Here is a 15,167-nt window from a genome sequence, read left to right on the forward strand (position 1 = left end):
TAAAATATGGCTCTGTTCTTGCTCAACCCCAGGATAAACTATATCTAAATAAGAACAAGTAACTATTCATATCTTACTCCCCCTTAACTCGTTTCCATACTTCAGTCAATTTCTGTCCCTAACTCTCTATCTCAGTATGCCAGTTTTTTCCTCTACCTTCATCTTGCAATTTCTGTTTATATTATATTAGGTTACCTTTAATTTCTCTAAACTGGCTATAATTTCTCTAAATATTAAATCATTGTCATACAAGTTGCGTCTGTTCTTAACCAATATTTTCACATTTCTGATCTGGTATTCTTTATTGTATTGTTTTTGAAGCTTGTAAAATTATTGTTCTTAAATGTTACTGTAATACTTTGGAACTTTTCTGCCCTACCCTTTGCTGAAAATGGGTACCTACCAAGTCTGACTTTTCCAGTAATCAAATATCAATAAGTAAAATATATCCAAGAGTAAGTAAAATTCAGAGCAGTAGGAGTCAGACTTATTTAGATTTGCTAGGGAGCTATGTTGTTTGTGGTTGTCAGTAAGAAAACCATACCAGTTAACTGTCCAGACTTTCACAGAATTTCCATATTTTTCTTCATACCTTTCATCTGATCCACATAAAATTTGTAGTTTTCTGACAAATTGATGATAATAGATATTACTAAATAATGGCATATATTTAAGTTTCAGACTTCATATCATTTAGAAAATGCATGTTAACAGAATTCTTGTCACTCCAGCAACTTTCTAAGCTTATAAACTAGAATGACAAGAGCAATGTTTAAAATCTGCCCCTATTTTTGGGCCTTTGTCCCACCATTATTTTAGACTTTATCCAGATTTCTTGTGCTAAGAGGCTGAGAGGTATGAAGAATAGTAAAAATAAATCATTGCATAATCTCTGAATGTAGAGGAGTTATTAGAGGGACAAAACAGGTTTCCATAGCGAATGGTCAGATTTGCCTAGAAAGGAAAGAACAAGTATGGTTATGCAATTGGGAGAAATGTTTGAGAACAAGATCAAGAAGTTTTACATCTGGTGGGTAGAAGGACTGTTTGATCAAGCGCATTGGCATTTACAAAGTCCAGAAGTCTCTAGGAATACTTTTTGCTGATGGTGTTTGCCAGTTGTGAATAGGTAAAGTTACCCATAAGAAAGGTATGTATTTGGTTCAACTGTTAACTTTTCTAACTGGTTATGGTATTCTGTATTCTCTGTAGGGATTGCAGATAGGGATCTGTAATTGGCTATAATGCGATCTTATTGAGTATAAGTAAGACTTCAGCCAGTGTCAGATTTGTATAATCCAAAATTTGTTGAGAGACAGTGGAGTTAGCAATAAATACTGATACCCTTCACAGCTGGCAGTGGATGTGAATTGCATGATAAGCATTGTATCTTGGAATGCAGGGAGTGTTAACACTGCAGTATAACCAGGTTTCTGTAAATTCATAAATGCTGATGGCTACAAGGTTAAGCAATGTCTCAGGTTCAAGGATTCTCTTGTGTGGGCTTCTGGCATTCAGCAGTACTACCCTGATATGATGCAGATTGGAGTTTATGTTGGGACGCTGTTTGAAATGTACTATTGATATATCAAAAAGTTTTAAATAATCAAGGGTTGAAAGATGCAGGCCATCCCTGGCAAAGCAGGTGAGTCTCCTGACTATCTCATCCCACGCAGGCACACACTGTATCCCCTTAGAGTAACACCAATTTACTAGCCAGTTATTGAAGCCAGTTATTTTATCCTTGGAATGTAGGTATCATTCTTGGGGTTGATAGCATGGTGCTCAATGACAGGATTTGCCTTCTTTTGAAGATGGGCAGAGAGCTCAGCAGTATTTCTCTGCATCTCCCCTGGGTTAAATTTCTAAGATCACTCATGCCACATGGGCAACCACGAGGTTGTAACTGTACCTGGAGTGGTGCAAGGACCTAAGGGCCCTAGTGACAATCGTAATCCTTGCACCAGAGAGGCGGCTAACAGTCACCCTATCCTTTACCAGTTTGGCAAGTGTTATGGCAGTATGTCTTACAATGGAGTCACCAGTGAATAAGACATTTCTGAGTTGTGCTTATGGGATCAGGTGATCCCCAATAACAGCAGGTATCTGCATGTGATATTAGTATTTGTGCTATGAGGCTGAGGTAAGCTTGTAAGATGCTTAGGAGGCTTAAGCAAGGATTTCTTTCCTACCTCAGCATATGTAGAAGCTATGTTTTAGTGATATGGTAATATAGTGTTTATCTGGTGCTGTTCACTTACAGTGGGAGGGATGGAAAGATTATCCTCCAAACTAGATAGATAGGTGAACGTTCACAGGTGGGACCTCTGTTAGAAGAAGTGGGCTGTCAGTAAACATGAGGCAGATGCTACACTACCATAGAAAATAAAGTGCTGGCAGTCTGCTTAAGGATGAGGCAAAAGCAGGCTGGGACTCCATGTTGCCAGGTTGTGATATATACATGCATGTATTTATTGAATTATTTTATTGTATTGTATTGTATTTATGGGTTGGGGAATAATTGTACAGGTAACAGCTAATGGAAACAGAGTATAGATACAAATCAGTGCAAAACAACAAAACATTTAGGACTCACACTGTATAACCAGCTTAGCTACAGTAATGAGGGTGATCAATTTTGAAGATGTTCTTGTAGTCAATATTCTGGATATATACAATAAAATAGAAAGTAAATGAATTAATTAGTTTGAGGAAATATATTTAAAAAAGATGTTTTTGTGCTTGCTTAAAAGAGTCAGTGTGGCCAAATTAACATAAAGGGTAGATAGCTCAAGAGCAGTCTGTTCTGTTTCAGTTAGTGTAGTAGACATAGGCTCATAAAGGTAACTCACTTATTGGTACTCATCATGGAAGTGCACATTTGGCTTAATGGTTAAGGTGTTTACTTCACAGACACAAGGTACAGGGTTTGAATCTCTCCTTTGAAAGGGAAATTGGCTAGGCTTAAAAAATGGCCTTGAAGGGCAGCTGGTATAGTACTAATCTATGAAAAATGACAGGTTATGCTATTGATGTGTGATTCACTGGTTGCCATTTTGAATTTCTGCATGTCATTGGCTACTTCTGATAAAGCTCAGTACTGTATGAAGGAATACGAGATCATCCTCTTAGTCCTTCAGAGACAGTTTAGGCAATTATTGTTGTGACCATTCCATGATGCTGATGCCTGAAATGACCTGCCTGAGGCTTTGGCCATAGTCACAAGCATTATGTAGGCAGGTGAATAGTGCAGGCATTGGTACACCCACCACCCTGATGACCTTCATTAGTGGGAAGTAGAGGTCTGGCAACAGTGTCATGACTGATACTGTGCCTCTTGTACATTTTTTGTGGGAATTGTTGTCGGTGTGCTGTAAAAATGTGATGTTATATAGTCCTATCTCGCCTACATTCTTACCCGTGGGTTCGGAGCTGAATATCGGCTCCGACTCTGCCGATTTTTACTAGCTCAAAGTCTCTCATTGGCTGGGCTAAGAAGGTATCCCATGGTGCACTGCTCCATATCCCCAGATCTCGTTTGCTGCTTGTGTAGCTCGGACGTGGTCTCGCTTGGCTGTGGCTAAGTACCCTCTTTTTGCTATTTCTCTTTGAGAAAGTTATTAGTTCAGACCCAAAAGCTAACTCGTCCATGCGGCTCATCTCGTATGCGGCCGAGGGAGCGAGCAGGGCGGCGAGCTCAGGGATCACCCTTAGAAGGCAAGCCTGGCTGCGCCTGTGTCACTTCGTGGAGGCCTTCAAGTCTTCCTTCACTGATGCCCCATTTGACGGTTCCTCCTTGTTTGGGACCAAAGTGAAAGGTACCCTCACCAGGTGCGAGCAAGAGGGAAAGACCCTGTTTGCCGTAGGGGTCAGTTTTTCCCTTCCTTCCAGGCCTTATCCCAAGGCCCAGCAGGGGGGGGGGGAGATGTGGTTCAAGAAATTACAGAGGTTTTTTCCTGCCGCACAAGATGAACCCCCCCTTCAGAGGCAGGGGAGGGGGGGCTTACTCAGGGAGACGTCACTCCAGAGGCAGAGGGGGGCCCCCGCAATTCGGGAGACCGCGACTCCTGCCGTGGCTGTCCATACTGTCATTCCTGAGGGTGTGCCCGACTGCGCTTATCCGGAGCCAGTTGGGAGTCGGATTTCCTTATACCCGGAAGCCTAGGAGAGCATCACCCAGGACCGATGGGTACTAAGGATAGTTTCTGGAGGTTACCTCATCCCATTCCCTTCAGTACCCCTGCCAATAAGAAAAATCCCGGACGTTCCACCCAGTCAAAGGGATCAAGCAGCCTCAGAGGTATCTCAGCTGCTAGAAAAAGGAGACATCTATCCAGTCCCCTCAGACCAAATCGGATTAGGGACTTGCCGAAAAGAACAGGGGACAGGAGACACATTCTAGATCTCAGTCAACTCAACAATTACGTACACAAGTCCAAGTTCCATATGGTCACTCTACAATCGATTCTCCCATTGTTGGGAGTGGAACTTTGGATGTGCTCCATAGATCTCAAGGATGCTTATTACCATGTCAAAATGGACAAAGCATCCAGGAGTCGCCTATGCTTTCGGCTAGGAGCCAGTCTCTTCCACTTTTGAGCCCTGCCCTTTGGTCTCACCACAACCCCCAGGGTGTTCACCAAATGTATGGCAGTGGTGACGGCTCACTTGTGACATCGCGGATTCCAGGTGTTTCCATACCTGGACGACTGGCTCCTTACCGCCCCCACCAGGCATCAACTAGTTCTGACAAGGGATGCTACCATCAGTCTATGTCAACAATTGGGCATAACGATAAACTGGGAAAAATCTGCCGTATTGCCCTCACAGCGTGTCACCTTTATAGGAGCAGAGTTGGACACCATTCAAATGCGAGCATTCCTACCCCAAGAAAGGATCACAGTATTGCAACAACAAATTCATATACTGATGCCTCTGAGACAAGCAAATGCAAGACTGGTTCTACAACTCCTAGGGACCATGGCGGCGACTATCATGTTAGTCCCCCTAGCGAGATTACACATGAGACTTCTTCAATGGCTCCTCTTTGTCCAATGGTCTCTCCAAAGACTCCCTCTATCTCATCCCATTTTAGTCACAGACAAGTGCAAGCAGGACCTCGGTTGGTGCCTGTGCGCCAACAATTTAAATGTGGGAAAGCCCTTCGTTCCTCCCGTCCCCATTCCCACGGTGACCACGGACGCCACCCAGATGGGGTGGGGTGGGGGGGCATAATCTCGGCAAGACAGTCCAAGGCACGTGGCAAGAACATGAGATAAATTCACTTATAAAAGTCCTAGAGATGAGAGCAGTGCTTCTTGCTTTGCAGGCACTTCAGGATGTTCTTCCTCTAGGGACTATTGCGATACACTCAGACAACATGTCAGTAGTTTGGTATCTCAACAAGCAAGGGGGAACACGGTCTTACCCACTATGCAGAGAGGCTATGCGAGTGTGGAATTGGGCAATAGCTTCCCAACGGTTTCTGGTGGCAATGCACATTCCGGGGAAGTCCAGCATAATAGTGGACAGGCTAAGCAGAGCAATACTTATGCCTTACAAGTGGTCCCTGAATCGCCTGGTTGCAGAGCGAATCTTCAGCAGATGGGGTCAGCCTTGCTACGACCTTTTTGCCAGTCCTCTCAATGCGAAATGCAGCAACTACTTCACGCTGATCCCCCCACAGGGGGAATTACCCAGGGACGCTCTGGTTCATGATTGGCCCTCCGGTCTGCTTTATGCTTTCCCTCCTTTTCCCCTTCTCTCAAGGGTGATTCAGAAAGAGCAATCCTTGGGAAGCAGAATGATTCTGATTACCCCACATTGGCCTCATCAAGTATGGTTCCCCTTTCTTTAACCATATGTTGTGGACACTCCTTGGATTCTGGACCCTCTACCAGATTTACTGACACACATGTCGGGACAGTGCCACCCCTCTCTGAGGACACTCCGGTTGACAGCCTGGCTACTCCACTTCTATCGCTAGTCAGACATCATAATTTTTCACTGGAAGTGGTCCATATATTATCGTCCTCTCATAAGCCATCCACTAGAAAGATTTTCTCTAGCAAATGGAAAAGGTTCTCCATCTGGGCTCATACTAGACGTATCAATCCTTACACAGCTGCGGTAGATTCAGTTCTGGAGTTCTTGTCTATGCTTTTCCATCAGGGATCTGCATCAGCCACCATCAAAGTTCAGTTGGCGGTGATAAAACTTTGCCATTCCCAGTGAAGGCACACTCTATGCGGGCTGTTTCCACTTCCGCAGCCTATCAAGCTAGATTGTCAGTGGATGATATATGTGCTGCAGCTACTTGGGCTTCTCCTCACACTTTTGTTTCTCATTACAAATTGGACGTGGTCTCCAGGGGCAGATCTTCCTTTGGTTCCACAGTTCAGGAGCATTTTCCTATGAGCCACCCAGGATGTAGGTGCTGGGGACGTTGTCCCATGGGTAAGAATGTAGGTGAGATAGGACTACATAACATCAAGAAGTTATGTACTCACCATAACGTTCAATGTATGTAGTCCATCTCACCTCACATTCTTACGTAACCTCCCACGTTCCCCCTGCCTTGAGGATTTGGAGTATAGGTTGTCACCTGTTGAGTCCCTTTCATTAGTGATTGTTCATATGTATGTGAGGTGTGTATGAAGTACATATGTGGTTTCACAGCAAACTAGATCTGGGGATATGGAGCAGTGCACCATGGGATACCTTCTTAGCCCAGCCAATGAGAGACTTTGAGCTAGTAAAAATCAGCCGAGTCGGAGCCGATATTCAGCTCTGAACCCATGGGTAAGAATGAAACACTAATAACCACTTGAACATTCACTAGATTGAGAATGGCTCACTTTTCTCTTGAAGTCGAGTTCCCAGTGTTATCAGAAATTTCCCTTTTCCCGTGATAATATGACCTTGAAGCAGATTATATATTGCTCATATATACATAAAGACATTTAGATATATATTTATATCTAGATATCTATCTATATAGATATACATATAAACGTATCTCTAGCTATATATCCATCTATCTATATTTATGTATACCTCTTTAGAAGGGTTGTAGGGTTCATGGGGCCAAGCCCTCCAGTAATTGTTTTCCCTTAAAATTTTATTGCTTCCAAATGCTGTTTCCATTCTGTAGCTTTTTGTCATTTGTAATTGTAGTTGTGTGAGGTCATCAGAATTAATCAAATACTTGTCATGAGTCTGGATGGTTTGTATTGTACTACCACTTTTTCCTCCACTTATCACAGTGTATGGTACTGTCTTTTTCACTTTTTATGTCACAGTTCACTAGTATGGATCTTTTACTATCAAGCAAAACACAGTACAGTATTCCAACCATTTCAGCAGCCTCCAGAAGTTGTTCAGTCTGGTATCAAGGCAGGGTTGGTATAACTGATGCTTTCTGTCCTGTGGGTGTATACTAGCCTCACTTACTGAACTAATGCACTTATGGAAGCCTTCACATTTATTGCCACTCTACAGATACAGAAAAAGAGACTAAACAGTCATCTCATCCACAACCCACCCCACCTTTCACTGAGGCTGTAGCTGAGGAAGATTATGGGGATTGGAGTACCTTGCAGGAGTTGGGAGAGGTGACTCATTGCCTGCAGTGGTCTGTGCACATCTACAGTAGAAGGTGGAAACAGTACTTAAGAGGGAACTAGACCATGGACTTGACTGTACAAATGCTTTTTCAAGTGAATATTTGAATTTGTCAACCACCAGGTCCAGACCATTGGGCCACCAGAAGAGGGACATGCCCATACACGCACACACACACATACATATATGTGTGTGTGTGTGTGTATGGATGGATATATAGATGTATAGATATATATGAAGAAAGAGATTTAAGTTCTTGATAAATGCAATTAAATCGTGGTTATAGGTTCATAGAACCTATGAACCTATGAAGAAAGAGGTTTAAGTTCTTGATAAATGTAATGAAATCTTGGTTATGATTGGATAAAAGCACTTGTACTGATAAAGAATGTGTATGAAATTGTATGCTTTCAGCAACAGTTTTTATTTTTAGGGTGCTACGTCTGGCTTCTTGAGTCCCTCACATATGAATTAAACAAGAACATTATAGGTACTTTTCATTTTGCCCACCGACACTTGGTTTGCTTTCATGGCTGTAGCACTCATATATGCGAGTGTGCTAGTAGTACAGTTTGAGCTGTTCTTTTCTTGGCCCTTGTTATGAGATGATGCTTATTTCTGTAGAGTACCCAGTATGCTGTGAAACATGGATATGATAAACTTTGTGTATCCTGCAGAGATCATGAATCCATCATTGGTACTTGACTATAGCAGCTCTTTTACTTGTCACCCCGTCTCATAATATGGCTGTAATCAACCCATTCAGCTGTAGTATTAGGGGGTACCAGACAGCTCCATTCTTGGCCCACTACTTCTTTTGCCATCAGTACACAAACAGCATTAAACTTTATTAGTCTGATGTCTCCACCATTATATCTTGTGCAAAGGATACAGAATCTCTACTCTATGAACAAGGTCAGCTTTAGGTCAAGTGGTGCCCTAGTCAAAATGGCTCCACAGCATCCCCTCACACCACCTGATGCCTCCACCCTGGTCTGTTTACACCATCCAGTTTACTGGAAAAGCACCCCTGCTAGAGTGGTGCTCTAGGCAGCCGCCTAGTTGGCCTATGCCTAAGGCCGTCTATGTCTATGAAATGAAGTGGTCCGTAAACATACTTGCTAATTGGATTAAGGATTAGTGGCTCATTCTGAGTGAGTAAAAAACAAAACTCATGATTTTTGGCCATGCACAGAGCAGCAGTAGTCCTAATACAGTCAACATTAATAGCACTTGTAGTGAAGTCATGCATTATTAAAAATAACACCGTTTTCCACTGAGAATAAACTCTTTTTGAACATACCAACACTATTTTGAATAACTTTAACTAAAACCTCAGCTAGCTCCCTCTACAACATCAACAAATCATTACCATGTAATACTAGACCAGATAATGCTCTCCTTATTCTCGAATTCTTCTATAGTTCCACTGCTTCTGGTAACCTAAACACCTCAGTTCAGGAAGAAGTGAAATTGTCTTTCTAAATAACTACAAAATGTGCAACCTAACTAATGACAAGTAATTACAACTGTAACATTATTAAAATTGTAACCTGGATGTCTTACAAAAATAAGCTACAATTTAGTTATTTCCTCTTCACACATAAGATGCTACTCAAAAAACAGTGCTCTGCCTTATTGTCACTACTGAACTGGCACTGTTACAAGGAATTACCTCAGATCTATCAACAAAAATCTTCTTTAAATTCACAGAACTGGTACCATAACTGAAGACAGGGCGTATACAGCCTTCCTGCCAAAAATTTGGAACTTACTCCCCTTTAAACTAAGAATATTCAAAAGTCACGTCACCATTAAACACTGCAAGTCCCACTACTAAAACACACCATCCTTTCATAAATGTGGCATTTCTTGATAGCTAACACTTTCCTGCCATCTTACCAACCTTACATACAATTTTTACTCTACTGGTGTATTGATATACACCTCTAAACTACTGATAGCATACCCTTCTCCTTTCCTATTTCTTCTTAAACGTTATCTTTCTTTTCCACTTCTGTCTAGGAATTTGAATGTCTGAAATAAGAACACTCAATAATCACATCATTTTAGATAGCACTGCAAGTTCTGCCTCCAACAAAAATGCTGTCCTATCACAAGTGTGTAGCTTTACCTGATAGCTCTCCTGTACCGTACATGCAGACAGCTTTACTCTACTGATGCATTGATTTTTAAAGAATGCTGTCAACTGCAGGTAAGGCATTTTAAAATTGCTATTATGGTTTGCAACTTGACTTTCAAAGCATGAAGTGGGGAATGATAACTGACTAGTTCATTTTAAACTAATAGGTTTAAATGTACTTGGAGATTTGTGATTTGCCCTGGAGTTAAACGAGTTTCTGCACTGTTCAATTTTACTCTTTGATTTGAACGCAGAAGGTACTTACAGTGTAGGCAGTTCTAATCTTTTTTCACCAGCCATATTACTTTGATGTTGATGAAACAGGTTTTTTCTTTTGGTTTCTATTTTCTGTTGTTCATTTCTGGCATAATTTCCATGTGTTCTTTAATGAAACCTGCACATGGTGTATCATTTCCCAGAGGTGATTGGAGCTTGACCTTCCTTTGACAAAGCCTTCTTGATCTAGGTGGGTTAGTGTGAGGAGGAGGAGGGTATCTTGTCTCCGAATGCCCAAATTCTGGCATAAATTTTTGCTTTAGCATTAATAATGAGAATTAGGTCTGTAATTTTCCACCTTAGTACAATCCTTCTATGGCCTGGAATTAACAACAACACATGATTCCTCTAAGGACTATAGGGGCTGTCCTGTCTATACCATTTCTTGGAAAACTTTGTTCAAATCTAGTATGAACTGTTTGGTCAGAGTGTTTTGAAGTCCTGCAGAAAGTTCATCTAGGCATAGGGCTGAACCACTCATAAACTCCTTATTAGCTTTTGGTAACCTCAATAGTGATGGTTATCATCTTCTCCTGCGACACCTTTTGTAAGTTTTGTGTATACTGCAGGAGTTTGTACTTTCCAGTATGAACTCCTTTCTTCCCTCTTCTACATATAGAGAGACTGGTATTGTTCTAGAAAGGCTTAGTTTATAGGGATGTTATGACCTGATTATTTCTTTTAGTAGCACAGATGTGTGATCTAAGCAGTTTCTTTAACCTGTATGCTCTAAATTTCTTGCGTCTTCCAGATGAAAGCTCACACTTGCATGACAGCTGTCCATAAGTGTGATTGTGTGATTGTGTATGTTCTGTCATTTTTAACTGTTAGTGTAGCTAGCCTGTATTGTCTGATTCTTTCTTTCTTTATCCTTGATTTTTGTTAGGTTGCTTCCCTCCTGGAGGACATCTACTTATTATTTCAAAATTCCAATGCTGTCACCTAGCTTTCTGATGAGGAGTGCTTTGGCCCTGGTACATATTGATTTTGATTTAATTTGTAAGACTCTCACCAGACAAATAGTGATATTTTTATTGTTTTGTTTCATGAAATCATAATCCACCCATTTTATGAACTCTTAATACCTTTTCATCCTGAACAAGTGGCTACATTCTCCATTTCCATGCCTAAGAATTTTTTTTGCGTTACTCATCAACACCCCCAACCTCAAATAACTAAATATTCTCATTTCAACACTGAAAACAATTTTCAAAATGATTCCCAAAAGCAGTCAGTAATTCATTCTGCTGTGTCTGTAATCTTCCCTCAAGCATAAAATAAGTATACTTTTACTCCTTCAGGTTTAGCAGTTTTCAAATGCCCATTAACCATGTGTCTTCCTTTTTTATGGCTAGTACACACACACACACAGCTTTAATATTTCTCTCTGAACTGAGGTTGACTGTGTCTTTGCACAAGCCTTGTACTGCATTGAAGTTGCTCCCAGTTATTACTGAAGTTGACTTAACATTAAGCTGACTGAGTTCTGCATGTAAGGTTAAGGACAGTTCTGGGACCATACAGATTCAGTGGTGTGAGGACTCCCCTCCTAGGCTGTACATGTATATTCTTATTTTTCTTTTTCTTCTAGCCTAACCTCCTATGCCATAAAGTTTCTATTCTCCTTTTTGCCAACGGAGAAAGCCTGCATCCTCTGCAGGTTTTGTAAATTCACTAAGCATCTTTGTACTTTCTACTTCATTTTCTGAATAAAAACAACATATGCCAAGAGCTTCTTCAAGTGTCTGGTTATTGCAGTCAATTCCTCTATAAAGATGCACCACCTTACATTTAAATGAATGCAGTCTCATATGTCATCTCTTTTCCTTCCCTTTTAGGTTAGCACTGTTTCTCTCAGTATCTCTTCATTCAACAAGCAGACAAATAGGCATTACTATCAAGCTGTCTTTTATGTTGTATCTTTCATCTGTTTATGTTGTCTAAATCACCATTATGGTGGAACAGGTGTGCAGTAGCAGCCTAGTTTGTCTCAGCTGCATTGCCTTCTGTGTGGAACCCATATGTCCTTCCTGTGTCCTAGTGGGTTTTCACCTTCACAAAGGCATGCAATTATTGAAATGCAGTTCAAATACATTTCTCATAAGAGTACATACTGTGTGAATGTCTGAGTTGCATGTAGGCAGCTCTTTTCAGAATTAGTTATTTTGCTTTGTGCCCACTGAGTGCAAAATTAGGGCCTGAACTTTACTAAACTGTTAGTTTGAATGTGACTGAATGAATAATTTAACATGTTTGTAAAAAAAAAAAAGCCTTTTGGCTTTTCCCAGTTAGGGGTCACCACAGCGGAACTCCAGTCTGCTAATGATTGGCAGTGGATTTTTACTGCGCAGAGTTGCCACCCCAACATCCAACCTTGTTAGTACTTTGTTGCAAATTAAAATATTCAGTACCCTTGAATTACATTTTAGTAATGAGTAGTTTATATTATTTCTTTTGTACAAATTGTCTGTAATATGTAGCTGAATTGCCTGTTGCTATGTAATATGTTTGTGAACAAAATGGTCATCACTAAATTGTAATGCTTACAACTCTTAATCTAAAATGAACTGAAGATCTATTGATATATTTGTCTGGTTTTGGTCTTTGTTCTGTGCCCCAGGCTATGACTGAAACTGGTCCACTAAGGTCAATCAACTTCCCCATTTATCAAATAAAATAAAATTAACTAGTCCTTTCAAAGTATGTTACATGAATAATATATTTGGTTATACATGCTAGAACAGACTTTTTTATTGGCATCATGGCCATTAATACCGTCCAGAGTGTAAGCGTGCTTGTTCTGTTTACTTGTGTGAGAATAATATCTGATTAGTTGGTGTTTGCATTGATGCAAGTAGCTGCTTAGATTGTACACTTAAAATGTATTGTTACTATATATATATATATATATCTATATATATATATATATATATATATATATATATATCTATATACATGTGTGTGTGTGTGTGTGTGTGTGTGTGTGTGTAGAAATAAATAAATATTAATTCAGAAAATCCCTTTGTGCTCCTAGGTCATCCCTGAAAAAGTGGCACTTATGTCTACTGGGTTTATCTGGTTAATAGACTAAAGTAGGAGTATTTTGACTAAAACTGACAAAGATAAAATCAAGCACCACTCCGTTACAGTATAGTCTTTAGTCTTTTTGGTGGTGTATAGCATTTTGTCACTGCATTTCTCTGTAGTATAGGCACAGACATCTTTTATATACTCTGTCATTAAGAGGGGTGTCCTTAAAATCTTCCACTCTCTTTCTTTGTGTACAGGTGCAGAAACGATACCAAGCTGTGGACTGTTATTAAAACCAATGCAAAAAATGTAAAAATGCAGCCTACGTACCCTTACGATAGCAGCACTGCACATCAAATCGAGGGGCTTCTTGTTTTCCACAGTGTGAAGGAACCAACTGCAGTGCGATGTCAGGCAACTAATGAAAATGGAAAAGATTTTCAAGATGTCAATTTGGTTCCACAGGGTAAGTGCCATCTCCTATCGCAGCGTCACCATAAAACTGCATTTTTTCTATACTCATGTAGTTATGCAAGTCCCCAAACCGAAAACATTGTGTACCATTTCAGAAAGATGTGTTAGTAAAAACAAAATGTGTGTTTAGAGGCAGTAACAAACCTTCATTTTTCAAGTCAAATGGCAGATGTGCAAATTATACTAGAAAACTATAAATAGCTTAGCACACTGGTACAAAATGGTCAGTGACATGTGGTCTTTAAAACTAGCTTTTATCTATACAGTACTTGGTTAGTATAACATCCCTGAGGTATTTACCTTAAGGAAAATAAAGCCAATTACCTCATAAGATATGCTGATGAGGTGACCAGTGAAACATAATCTGGATATTGACTCAACTGCAATGTTAAAGACTCGCACATCTTTCTTCATTCTCATTCGCTCATGATGAGTAATTTAAATATTTCTTATAAAACTTTGAGAATGGAGGCTTGTTGATACTTTTATTTTCTGAAGGATAATGTATGCCATAAAAAAACTGTAAGAAATAATTTTATGAAATTCTTTGTTGGATGTTTTTATTGATCATTTCAGTTAACGTGTACACATTTAGAAAAAAGCGACTAGTGTTCAAGATCCTTGGATTGATTGGTTCAAATGTTTTTGTCCAGTTGAGCAGATTACATGAAGTTTCATTATGGCACATGCTAAATCTACGAAGTGGTATTCTCATCAAAAACAACTACTTACACCACTTAAGCCAGAGTACATTGCCAAAAACAATCTGCATCATTATTTGGAACTATTCCAGAGTTTGTAAGAGATGGAATGTCAACACATGTTTACAGGCTGTTGCATAACAGTCTTACTGCAGTCAGAAGAGTTAGAAGTGCCTGAGCTGAGGATGTTGCTGTTTGTCTTTCGGCTTTGCCCGGCTAGGGGTTGCCACAGCGGAACTCCGGTCTGCTAATGATTGGCAGTTGGCTTTTATGGTGTCGAGTTGCCAGCCCAATGCCCAACCTTCAACGAAGGCATGCCCATTTAACGCATGTCTTTCCAACGCCCAATCGACCGCGGGGAGGACATGCAGACTGCACACAGAAGGCACTCCCAACCCAAGCCAAGAATCGAACGGGAGAACCTCTTACTGTGAGGCAACAACCCTATCGCTGCACCACCACGGAAGTGGGCTGAGGATATCAACATGAATTATATATACTTTGTGATTCTTCCAGACCAGTATTCCACTGGCAGAAATTCTGTAGCATTTCAAAATACTGGCTACTGCAGAACATGACTAGGCATAATGAAAATTGTGCAAATGTTAAAAAAAAAACCTGTACTGTTTAGTGTGTGAGAACAGTTATTGTGCAGCTCATGTTTTTCCTTTCTGTCTTTTCCAGTGTCGATGTACATTGAAGTGGCCATCGTATCAGCTATCCTGGCCATTGCCATCATTGCTCTGATTGTCCTCCTCATCCTTTCTTATAAGGTAAGAGATTATTAGACCAGTGTTCCTGCTCTGTAGTTGTAACATTTATGGTCCTAATATATGTTACCCATATGTGCATGGTCCTCATACAAGTTAAATGTAAGTATATATAACTCGTATAAGTTAAATAAGTAAAAAAATAAATGC

The 15,167-nt window shown here is 40.4% G+C and overlaps 1 protein-coding gene across 1 annotated transcript in view; it reads left to right on the plus strand.

Annotated features, from left to right (window-relative positions):
* The window catches only part of PDGFRB (platelet derived growth factor receptor beta), a 743,049-nt gene that overhangs the window by 379,234 nt on the left and 348,648 nt on the right, over positions 1–15,167 (plus strand). The window contains exons 9-10 of the mRNA XM_044070754.1: positions 13,330–13,538; positions 14,932–15,020. Coding sequence (XP_043926689.1) covers positions 13,330–13,538; positions 14,932–15,020 — 298 coding nt within the window. The remainder of the gene's footprint in view (positions 1–13,329; positions 13,539–14,931; positions 15,021–15,167) is intronic.

The sequence above is a fragment of the Protopterus annectens genome, chromosome 4.part1 (assembly GCF_019279795.1).
Source record: "Protopterus annectens isolate FY-2018-M chromosome 4.part1, PAN1.0, whole genome shotgun sequence".
NCBI classification, from domain to species: Eukaryota; Metazoa; Chordata; order Ceratodontiformes; family Protopteridae; genus Protopterus; species Protopterus annectens.